This window comes from Myotis brandtii, unplaced genomic scaffold (assembly GCF_000412655.1).
Source record: "Myotis brandtii unplaced genomic scaffold, ASM41265v1 scaffold240, whole genome shotgun sequence".
Taxonomy (NCBI): domain Eukaryota; kingdom Metazoa; phylum Chordata; class Mammalia; order Chiroptera; family Vespertilionidae; genus Myotis; species Myotis brandtii.
The window spans coordinates 4,076,454-4,088,776 of NW_005359064.1; the positions used below are offsets into that span (position 1 = coordinate 4,076,454).

The window sequence follows — 12,323 nt, forward strand, 5'->3', positions numbered from 1 at the left end:
TTTTATTTTATTTTTTTCCTTTTTTCTTTTTCAGTACACATCTATTGATTGCAGAGTGGAAGGGAGAGGGAGAGAGAGACAGAAACATCAATGATGACAGAGAATCATTGATCGGCTGTCTTCTGCATACTCCACACTAGGGATTGAGCCCACAACCTGAGCATGTGCCCTTGACCAAAATTGAACCTGGGACCCTTCAGTCCACAGGCCGATGCTCTATCCACTGAGCCAAACCAGCTAGGGCGAGAGGTTAAATATTTTGCTCAGAGCTTCACATCACCTAGTGACAAGTTGAAAATAAAATGTATGTGCCTCCTTTTACCAAGCCTGAGCTCCCAAGCTCTGCTGTAGCCTCAGCGCTGGAGGCATGGAAAAATGCCACGGGCTTTTTCAAAGAAAATAAGAGCCTCATAGCTATGACTTTTGCTGGCAGGTCATGGGAAGAAAGCACCTGTGTTACTCATTTTGTGGGATAGAGACGTGCAGGGAGTAATGTATGGCAGTGCCCCTGGGCGCTGTCCTGTGCATTTCCTAGAAGGAAGGTCCTTACTAAGAGAGCCCTTCTCTGAGTTCGGTTTCCTGGGATCTCCAGGTAGACTGAGTTCCCAAACGGTCATGGCTTGCAAATGGGGAAGAAAGAAATAACTCAAGAGTATCACACTTGCATTGATTACTGCATGCTTTCCCTGTACTTTTTCAGAGTGCAAATTCACCTGCACCAGCGGTAAATGCTTGTATCTTGGTTCACTGGTCTGTAACCAACAGAACGACTGTGGGGACAACAGTGATGAAGAAAACTGTCTCCTGGTGACAGAACATCCACCTCCGGGCATCTTCAACTGTAAGTCCCTCCTACTCACCTTGGCATCATGAAGTGTGATTGTGTTTTTGAAATGGCTGGGAGGCAGGGTAATGTGGAAATGGGAAGGATGTTGTGTGTTTTTTTGAGGGGGGGGGGGTAAAAAAAGAGATTTGCGTTTTCACAAACGGAATGCTTTTTATTTTAGGTTAGGAAGATGGTGTGTTTAAAAGTGGGAAATGTATTCTATTTTCAGAGATGGCCAGTGGTACTATAGGATGAAATACGCTTTTGCTGCTTTAGAAGCACTGACTGGATTCCATGAAATAAAATATTGATTTAGTATTCTTCCCATCCGTTTTGTAGAATTATTTAAAGAGTAATTTTAAACAATTTAAAAAGAATTTTAAATAAATGTTAAATAAGCAAAGGAAGATATGTGGAGAGTTCATAATTAATCATGTGTTAAAATAATAAAATAGACAAAATTATATTGGACTTTCAAAAAAGTTTCTAACCGTGTGTTTTTCTATTTAAAACTGGATGGAAAGCAACTTACGTGAGGTGTTTACATGTGTGAATCCCAAGGCTAAGGCTGAGCATTTCTTGAACTTGAAAAGGTGAAATTATAGTTTGTGGTTTATTGTTGTGTGTTTTTATCTCATGGTTTTTATGAAGAGGAGAATGAGAGAAGGAAGCTTTGAAACCCTGCTGACCTTCCCTGAGGAAAAGTGGCTGCTTGTTTCCTTGGGCTCAGTGAAGTGGGTTGAGGGTGAGAGAATGTTTTGCGTAGAATGCCCTGGAGGAATGTTTACAGCACTGATGCTCTTTGTGGGGTTTGCTGATATTTGTTTTTATTTACAGCTTTAACATTTTTGTTATGAAGTGTAGACTACATAAATATTGATACTGTAATGTGAAATGGGAAGAGATTTTTAAAAAGAAACACTTTTCTCTATTCCTCCTATATTGTTAGATTGGGGGAAAGCTCAGTAAACCACTGTGCCTGGTGAATTTTGAGCCTGCTATCTAATGCTTGTTAAATCCAAGAGTCTAATAGTGCAATAGTTTTCCTCAAGTTTTTCTGTTGCATCGGTTTGCCTTTTCTTAGAGTCCCATCTCTACCTTCAGAAGACAAAGTTAGGTGTGCGCTTTCTTGGTATTTGGTCCGTGTTTCTTCTGATGTTTTGTGCAATAGCCTTTGCAGTCATCAACACTGTCGCTTGCGTAATGCAGCTTGCCTAGATGCAGAGAAGGGGGCCCGGAAGTGACTGTCCTGCCTGCTTTGAGCCAGGCTGCTGGTTGGGGATCCTGGCCCTACCCAACAGTCGGGCAGCTCTGTGGCCTTATGCACAATGGGTCATAAAAATGGGTATCGTGAGGATTAGGTGGGATGGTCCACTAAAACAATTAGAACAGAATCGTTGCTAGTACTAAGCTCTTGATGTAGGTCAGCGAGACTTAAGCCAGGGGAGTGGTCTTAGAAGGAGAAGAGCAATGTAAAGGCATTTTCTTGTTCTGCTTTCTCTAGACTTGAGGAACAGCAAACACAGATATGATAAGCTATGGGGAGACTATTAGGACTGTGTGTGGTACCTTGACTGGATTCAAGAGTTCCGTGTAAAAAGCGAGCAGACAAAAACTTTGGCCCTCTGCCCTACGGCACTTCACAGACCATTTCTCTGAATCTTACAGGTGCTTCTCCTTCATTTCAGGGTCCTTCACTGTGGTCCTCCTATTGTATTGAATCCCTTCCTTTTCCTTTCCTTCCTCCCTTTCTCATCAGTATTCTTTTCTAGTTTTAAAAGCCTATTTCGAGATATTTATAAATTTTTTTTATAAATGTGAATATTTAACTTTTCTTAGGAGCAGGTGAAGCAGTTACATCTATAAATGGTTCAGTGTTGCCCAGGCAGCTACAAGAGTGCCTTAACAGAGGAATCTAAAGATCCTGTTGGCAAATTATTAGTTCCTTTGTTGAGATATAAATAGAACTTGTTGTGTCTTTAGAGCTAAAATGGGAGACTATTTACAATGTGCTTTTTTAAAAAAAGAAGACTCGAGAGCTAGGAGATAGGGTGACAAAAGGCAAGACCATGGCTGTGGCTTCAGGTTGACTTGGATTCAAGTTTCAGCTTACAGAAGTGATTGGACCCCTTTAAGGCTTAGTTTCTCTGTCTGTGAAATGGGAATAATCTCTGCCATATAAGGATTCTTTGAGTATTTAAGTGAAATAATATACATGAAGAGAATAGTCTATACCAGTGGTCGCCAACCGGTGGTCCGCGTGAGATCCAAAAGGTTGGCGACCGCTGGTCTATACAATCACATTATCCCCACTCATTGTGTGGCCGTTTCTTGGGGAGGTAAGACCAAGAGAGGTGTATCATCTCTCTTCATGCCAGAGCCATTTTCTTATGTAACAGGAGTTTCTATGTGTTCAAAGGTGAGATCATCCTCAGAGGGTCTGGATGTTTCCCACTTATCCTGTCCCCTGGGGAAGGTCTCCGAGCTGAAGGTGGCTTGCTCTGATCTAGCCAGCAGCCCCCTTTACACTGCTTTCCTCTGATTCTCTCAAGCACCAGAGGGAGCTAGGCTCACTTGTTACGTTGAGACATGCATTCTGATTTGTTGTAGCTGGTCTGTTCTTTATGGTCAGGTACCATTGGGAAAGGGCATAGCTTCTTTGCTCTTTGATGATGATAGAGGGTGATCTAATATTGAATGAGTATATTCTCTTCCCGATACCCTGTTGTGCAAGAGTACAGAGTAAATAAAGGATATTTTACTTCCTATTAATAGCTGTGTAATGAGGCTTAGAGGCTCTCCATTCATAAGTGGGTTTTAATGTATCTACCAATATGTTTCCTACAGCAGATGGACAACATGCCCTTCATGGAATGCCAACTCTGATGAGAAAGCTCACTTTTCTTTCCATCTTGAGAACTTGAAGTGCTACAGGATTTCTTGTGTATAAAACGTTGCATTCCAGAAAAACAAATAGTGATTCTTCCCTGCTCCTATATGTGAACAAGATTTGTTTACTGGATGTGCTTTGTTTCCACCTGGAGGAAGCACTGTGTTCTGCTGTTTGATTGCACATACGGTAAAGCAAGGTGGGCTCTTCTGGGTTTCCAGATGAGCTAGAATCAGTTTTCTGCCTGTGCTGTTGGCTGTGGGCATGTGCCATAGCTCAGATGTCTTGGTCTTCTCTGTCTCTCATTTGATATTTTCTGAAATTTAGCATGAATTAAGGTTAGAGAGAAAATGTTACTGTCATTTGTGAAGTCAGCAATGCAATGATAATGGAAGCCCTAAACCAAATGGTTTTATAACCGAACCAAAAACCTTAGGTTTGGTTACCTGCGGCAATGAAAGCCAAACTCACGAGGCAAGTTCTGGTGCAAAAGGAAAGAGACTGTATTCAGGAACCACATGACCTGGGAGAACGGTGGACTGCCTTCTCAAAGATAATCCCATCGTTCTCTGTCTCAAAGATCATCTCTCTTCCTGCTCAAGCCTGCTGTTCTTATAGGCATAGGGAGGGGAGGGCTTTTTTCTTCTCTATCCAATTATCTTGCTAGCTTTTGGCATGCTCAATGTAAGAACCACCCCAGTGTCATCTTGGCCAATGGGAGAGACTCCCTGGCACGCCCTGACTGTCTAGATTCTAAAGTAACAGTTTCACTTGCTTCTCTACTTTACTCTGATCAGGCTGTCTATTGACTGAGACTAGTTTATTTTTTTGTGAGCCCCAAAGGGTTTTGCACAGACTTGGAGGACTGGGCTGGTGTTGATTATCTCATAAAGAAAGAGTTTTGCTGGATTCATCTTTTTACAGAAGAGAGAATTGTCAGCCTAAATTGTTAGCTTTTCTCATGACTGCTGCCTCAAAATATTGTACTTTTGAGCACTAAAAATACAAACCATACAAATAAAGTTATTTATTTGCATAGCTTATTACAAAAATAAAATTAAGTGTCTTCTGTAGTTATTGTACCAGGCATTGTGGGGGATGAAGGAAAACATAAAGTCTCTTATCAAGGTGATGATACTCGAGTCAGGGAATTGAAAGATACAGGTATAAAGATAACTGAAAACAAACACAGAGTATATAGAACTAAGCAGTTCCAGCAATTCTTGGTTTAGGAGTTTAGAGAGAATCATTCTGATTGGACTTAGTAGTCATGGTGGCTTTTTGCAGGAAGCATACTGGGTATCATGGAGAAGACAGTGTCAGGATGGAGAGTAGCCAGAGTGCAGGGAGTGTGAGGGTGGATGCCTTGATTCTGAAGGTCTGGGTTGGAGGCAGCCTGAGATAAAGTTGGAAAGGTGGGTTGGACCCGTAGAGAAAAGCCAACAGGTCATGCTACATCTTCTTCCCTTGTCTCTAAAAAGAGACAGACTGCCTGGGGGGTCCGATGTCATGCTTAGGGGAGAGCTACATAGCCTGCCCGTTGCCCTGGGTGATGCTCACATTGCTGCTACCAGCCTTTTCTGCCTCACTATTCCTATCAAGCAGAGTGTTTCCTGTTATACTACATTTTCAAAGACCCTTTACCATGTCTTGGTGGGGGAGAGCAGAGATCCCCTGACTTGCTAGGAGCAATAATTGAGGATCCAAAGTACACAAAGAGCTGTGTACTTTGAAAGTGTTGGCAAAAACAGACCTTCCTTAAGCAATCACTGCTATGAAATTCATGCTACTAGACTATAAGAGTAAGCCCACAGTTGACATGAAACCAGCAGTCAATTAGACAACTTTTACTTTCAGCTTCAGTGGAACTTCTGATTCAGGGAAAATTAGGAGTAAGGGAGTTCCCATTCCTCCTGAAGGGGAGAATTGCTTCTTTCTCTCTTTTAAAAATATATTCAATTACAGTTGACATTCAGTGTTATTAGTTTCAGGTATACAACATAGTGGTTAGACATTTATATAATTTACAAAGTGATCCCCCAGATAATTGTAGTACTTACCTGGCAACATACATAGCTTATTACAGTATTAATGACTGTATTCCCTATCCTGTACTTCACAGCCCCACAATTATTTTGAAACTACCAATTTGTACTTTTTAATCCCTTCTCTTTTTCACCCAGACCCCCAGACCCTCCTATCTGGAAATCATCAGTTTTTCCTCTGTATTATGAGACAGTCTCTGTTTTGTTTGTTTATTATAGTTTTTTTTTAGATTACACATATAAGTGAAATCATATGTTATTTGTCTTTCTCTGTCTGACTTATTTAACTTAGCATAATAACCTCTAGGTCAGTGGTTCTCAACCTTCCTAATGCCGCAACCCTTTAATACAGTTCCTCATGTGGTGACCCCCAATTTCATTGTTACAAATTAAACATAATTAAAGCATAGTGATTAATCACAAAAACAATATGTAATTATATATGTGTTTTTGGATGGTCTTGGTCGCCCCCTGTGAAGGGGTCGTTCGACCCCCAAGGGGGTCGCGACCCACAGGTTGAGAACCACTGCTCTAGGTCCATCCATGTTGGCACAAATAAGATTTCATTCTTTTTTATGGCTGAATAATATTACAGTGTATATATGTACCAACTCTTCTTTATCTAATCATCTATTGATGGACACTTGGGTGGCTTTCATATCTTGGCTATAGTAAATAACACTGCAATGAACATAAGGGGGCATATATATTTTAAAATTAGTGTTTTGGATTGCTTCAGATATATACCCAGAAGTGGAATTGCTGGAACATATGGTAGTTCTATTTTTAAGTCTTTGAGAAAACTCCATACTGTTTTCCACAATGGCTGCACCAATTTGCAATCCCAACAGATATGAGGATTCACTTTTTTCTACATCCTCTCCAACACTTATTGTTTGTTGATTTATTGATGATAGCCATTTGATAGGTTTGCTGTGGTTTTAATTTGCATTTCTATAATGATTAGTGACATTGAGCATCTTTTCATATGTCTATTGGCCATCTGTATGTCCTCTTAGGAGAGATGACTATTCATGTTCTCTGCCCATTTTTTTATTTGGATTATTTGATTTTTCAGTGTTGGGTTGTATGAGTTCTTTGTAAATTTTGGATATTAACCCCTACTGGATGTATCATTGGTGAATATTTTTTCTCATTCAGTAGGTTGTGTTTTTGTTTTGTTGATGGTTTACTTTGCTGGACAAAAACTTATTAATTTGATGTAGTCCCAATTATTTATTTTTTCTTTAGTTTCCCTTGCCCAAGGAGATATATAAGAAAAAACATTGCTAAGAGAAATGTCAGAGACTTTACTGCCTATTAAAGACTTTCTTCAATGTAAGTCTTTAATCCATTTTGAGTTTATTTTCATATGTAATGTGAGAGGTAGTCTAGTTTCATTTTTTGTATGTATATGTCCAATTTTCCCAACACCATTTGTTGAATATACTGTCTTTACCCCATTGTATGCTCTTGCCTCCTTTGTCATATATTAATTGACCTTTTTTCTCCAGTCATTAGTGGGGATACTTCTATAAATAGAAATTTTTATCAACTATGTGATTATCATAAAAGTAGATATCATATAGGATCAGTCTTATTAATATTAAGAAAATCCCCTATTAGCATTCAGTGAGATTGTCTTATGTGTCATTATGAACTGATGAATTACTATACATTTGATTTATACATGGGACCTTTTTAGAAATCCCCTCTGTGAACTTGGATGACCAACTCCCAGGTCTTATCCAGGATTCTGAGATTCCCATGGCCTGTTTAATTTCAAGAGTGCAGGGTTTGATCCCAACCCACAGTCCCACAGCACCTGGGAGCCTCATGAGCTCACCCTCTCACACCTGCTCATCACCTCACCGGGTTTATCTTTCCTTTTCCTCGCATGCACTCTCAGCTTCCTCTGTCCTTTGTCATCACCTGTCTACCTCTGACTTCCAGGGGGAGATCAAACAAACAATCTGTTATTATGAAGGCTCATAGATATGAGTCCTCCAGAAACAATTGTTTGTATGACAATTTTTAATTGATATACAGATGATGTTCATCTTGGTTTCATTTTGGATTTTCAAAAAGATTACAAAAAATTAACCCAGGAGTCCCAGGGTATCAGGGGTTATTAGTTTTGTTGAGTTCCTTTGATTTTCCTCCACTAACTGATAAATCACTACTTACGTGACCTGGGGGAAGTCATGTCCTCTCTCAGTTCTACTTTCCACATCAGAAGTGTGAGTATGATGACAGCTGACCTGAGAGATTGTGTGGCTCAAGCTTGGTGGGACTCAGTGAGCAGAGCAACTCTGTTTCTGCTCTTACTCTTCCCATTAACCTGCTGTGAACACCAAGAGGCCTTCTTGGTCAGACGTGGGATTTTAGCCCCTAATTTCCCACTGGATCAGGGGTCCTCAAACTACAGCCCGCGGGCCACATGCAAATACAAATATTGTATTTGTTCCCGTTTTGTTTTTTTACTTCAAAATAAGATAAGTGCAGTGTGCATAGGAATTTGTTCATAGTTTTTTTTTAAAACTATAGTCCAGCCCTCCAACGGTCTGAGGGACAGTGAACTGGCCCCCTGTTTAAAAAGTTTGAGGACCCCTGCACTGGATCTTGTCTGAGCACTGTGGCCCCTTCAGACTCCTTCAGCTGGAGCATGGGAGCATGGGTAGGCCTTGCCTGCTTCCTTGCTTCTTCAGCACTCTTGATGATGCTGACTACAGGGATGGTGGGTGAGGATCTCCCATGGTGTTGTGTTGTTGGGCTCTGAAGATTCCATCTGTTTATTTCTTGGTCAAGGCTGGGAGTAGAGGTTGCTTTCAGTGAATCAAGCTGTTGTGCTGAACAGTGTGTATTCTTTTGACAGGACTCCCTGCTCCCTTTTTCAACTAAAAGAAAAAAAAGAGAGAGAGAGAGATCATGACCAAACAATTACTGATTTGTGTGAAACTGATCCAAGATGGTATTACAAACAAGGGGAGGGGAGGGGAGGCATCTCTTACTCAGACTGAGCCTGCTCAGCCTGCAGGTGCTCACTGGCAACCTGGGTACATTTTTTTGGGGGGAGGGGATGCCCCAGAGGAGGCACTGGCAGGGCTCACCCCTCCTTCACTGCCAAAGAGGAGGCCCCCCCCCACCCTTGGGTTTGCTGCCTTTGTTTCACCAAACCGGTTTTCTGACCAATTAAAATCGTATAGGGTCTTGAAAGGCAATTCTGCCTTTTCAAATAAACAAAGGCAGAGAACAAATGGGAGGGAAAGTTTCAATAAATTCTTAGGCATCATTTCCTCCTGCTGTGACACTAAATTTACGTGGATAAAAACAACCTCTTAGATTTACATTTTGATTCTGTTACTGCTTTCATGTGTGTGGGGCTGTCCCCCTTCAGATGAAATTTATCCACTTCTTTAAATATTTAGTAGTCTAGCGTGGATGTTAATGAAAGTCTGGCAGTGCTATTTTGAGAATTGCAACAATGATAGTAATTTTCAGTGTCAGATTCCTGCTTTGCAAAGGGAGAGAGGGATGGGAGGAGGAGGAGGTAAAAATGTTTCAGTTCTAATAGAGTTTGCCATCCGCTGGGCTGTGCCAGACAGATGGGTCATGAATACTGTCTAGACGCTCTGCCTGAGCGAAGCCGCGGTCTCTAAGGACGCGAAATGAGACGCTGGCTTAAGTAACTGGGGAAAGTCAGGGCAGGCTCTCCTGTAATCAGATAGAAATCAATGCTGATCTGCTTCCTGGGGGAGGCCGGAGGGAGGGGAGTCTAGGTTCTTAGGGGGTGTTAGGAGAAAACGCCCTCTGATCCCGATCAATTTTAGTGAAAACGTGACTAGTATTAGGCATTAGGGAGAATGGGAACGGAGAGGTGTAGCATGGTAATGCTATTGAATTAAACTGTACGCAGCCACAGGATGCGGGATGATTTCATTCAGACGTGGTCCTTGAAAGGCCAGAGAAGAGCAGAAACAGAGGACGTCTTCTTGTGTCATGAAAACAAGAACCCAGACTATTGGGTGACCTGCATTAATGGTGTGGATTGATGAGCCTGGTACCTCTCCAGTCGAGACGGTCTGTCCTGACTGTTCGTTTTCTTGGGTTTAGCCTCTTAATTAGGAAGGGTTTCAGAGACTCGCCGGGGTGGCTTTCACTTCGGAGGGGTCTCAGAACTTCCCAAAGCTGGTTCTCATCACAGGCAGCTCTGCCGATGGTGCTGTGGGGAATGAGCTAAAATCTCACAAGCACCCTGCGTGGCTGCACTGGGCACATGGACCCGTCTGGTGGGTGTTGGACTCGGTGTTTTCCTTGGTGCCAGGGATGGAGTTTACGTGACAGAAGTAGTGAGTTTCTGCATATCACAACTCACTATCGAAATGTGGTGGTGGGAGGGGAAGGAGATGCTGGCATCGGGGTGAAATGATGGGGGAAGGCAAGGAGAGCATGCCGGCTCAGGTGGGAGGGCTTCATTGTCAATAGTCACATATTTGCCTTGGAAGGGACGATCTTTGAGAAATCACGAAAATAAAGCTGAAATTCAACTGTCATGTGATGAGACGTCTACTGCAGAGGTGGGGTGACCCCTTGAGGGTCAGGCCTCTGAATTAACCATCTGGGCTCATAGCTCTGTTAGTCCTGTCTCAATGGAGATGCCAGGATAGGCTTTTAATTTGGGGAAAATCTCCAGCCATCTAAACTTAGCAAAAATCGTTTTTTTCATTCCTTCCTTCATTCTCATATGTCCTGCAAGCTCACAGCAGAGGGAAAAGTAGATGGTTTTTGCTTCTTCCTTCCCAGAAAGAAGAGGAAAACCAAAGATGAGAAATAGTCTTAACGTACACATTTCCTGGAGAGGAGAGAAAGAGAACTGTGTTCAAGAGCTGCAACCATAAGCAGTGAGCAAGTCTGCCTTGTTCCAAGCGGTTCTCCGTCCAGAAAGGGGTCTTCCTTCCCTAAAACTCCTGTCTGCTGCCCCTCAGGCTCTTACACTCAGGGCATAAACTCTCCCACCCTTTGGATAACCTGTAAGGAGCATCCATTTGTGGCAACAATGCGTAAGGTGGGAACGTGATGCCAACATCCACTGACAGCCTCTGGGTCTGGAAGGCGAGCCCAGCACTTGGCAGAACCCCAGCAGCACCTTCCGGTCCTGTTCACGTATAAGCAGGGAAGCAAAACATGCATCTGCCTACTTCACAGGCTCCAAAGGTTTCCTGGGTGATCCGTGGGCTCATGGACGTGCCTTGGCTAGGAGCATGCACCATTGTTCCTCTGCTTTGAGAAAAGGCACCTGCCCTCACATTGGCACACACCTGTCCTGGAAGGGGTGACTGGGCACGTTGCCTTTTTATTTGTACCTCTTTATCTTTAGTGGGGGTTCTTGGCTTCCTTTATTCATTTGATTCTAAAAAAAAAAGAGGAAGAAAAAGGCACTTGAGTTAAACTTCTGACCCGTTTCTCCTTCGCTCTTGGGGGGAAGGCCCACGTTTTGTTCCTGGTGAGATGCAGCGGTGGGGCGTGCGGCCGGCAGCCTCTGCAGTCAGTCTGGGTTTGGAGCAGGCAGCAGGCAGCAGGCAGCAGGCAGCAGGCAGCAGGCAGCAGGCTGGAGCACAGTGGTGGCTCTCCCTGCCATGGGGGTGGAGCGGGGGTGAGTGGCTGAGCCAGGCAAAGGTAATGATTTGTCTGCTAGGACTTGATTAAGGTCTATGTCTGTGACATGACATGATTTCCACAGAAGGGTAACCAAGAAAAATGCACCCCTCAGAGAGACCACCCCCCCCCCTTCTATCAAATGTGCTTAGAAGCCAGAAATGTCAAGTGTGTCTTTTCCCTGGGGAGGTGGGTTGGCATGAAACCAAGTTTTAAATGCCAATCTGACCTTAAAAAATGGAAAGTGTTCACTGTCTTGGTGCCACCAGGGCATCCTGCAGGGCTGCCAAGGGCCAGTGCTCTGCCACCTCATGACCTTGTAGTTCCGTGTCCGTGTTTGTTCTCATGTAGGGACTTTTAAATCTGGAAATGACAGGAACTGATGGCCATGCAGTTAGCTTTTTCCAAAAAAATAGATGCCAGGACTGATCAATTTTCAGAAGTTGTTGAAAGAGAATGAGTGATTGAAAGATAATGTCTGGACAGGAGGCTGGAGAATGCTCTAGAAAACATGTTTGGGGTTGTTATTTGCAGAAAATGATGTCGTAAATAGTAGCAACAAGTCTCTGTATTTCATGGAGAGTATTTTTGTGAGTGTTGAATATGTGAAAGACATAGGGCTGGGTGATGGGTGGGGTGTTCAGGGATGATGGGAGTGATGCAGAGTAAAGCATGGATGGAGGTAGTGCAGAGTATACAGGGGGAGTAGGAGTAGGGAATGGGGTAGATGCAGAATTTACAGGAGGTTTTGGAGTGGTGCAGAGTGTACAGGGGGAGTAGGAGTAGGGGCAGAGTATACAGGGGGAGTAGGAGTAGGGGCAGAGTGTACAGGGGGAGTAGGAATAGGGGCAGAGTGTACAGGGGAAGTAGGAATAGGTGCAGAGTGTACAGGGGGAGTAGGAGTAGG

General features: G+C 43.1%; 1 protein-coding gene across 3 annotated transcripts in view; it reads left to right on the plus strand.

Annotated features, from left to right (window-relative positions):
- The window catches only part of LDLRAD4 (low density lipoprotein receptor class A domain containing 4), a 335,092-nt gene that overhangs the window by 170,353 nt on the left and 152,416 nt on the right, over window positions 1-12,323 (plus strand). For all 3 annotated transcript variants that reach the window (XM_014540290.1, XM_005866917.2, XM_014540291.1), the window contains exon 4: window positions 701-841. In XM_014540290.1, the coding sequence (XP_014395776.1) occupies window positions 701-841 (141 nt within the window). The remainder of the gene's footprint in view (window positions 1-700; window positions 842-12,323) is intronic.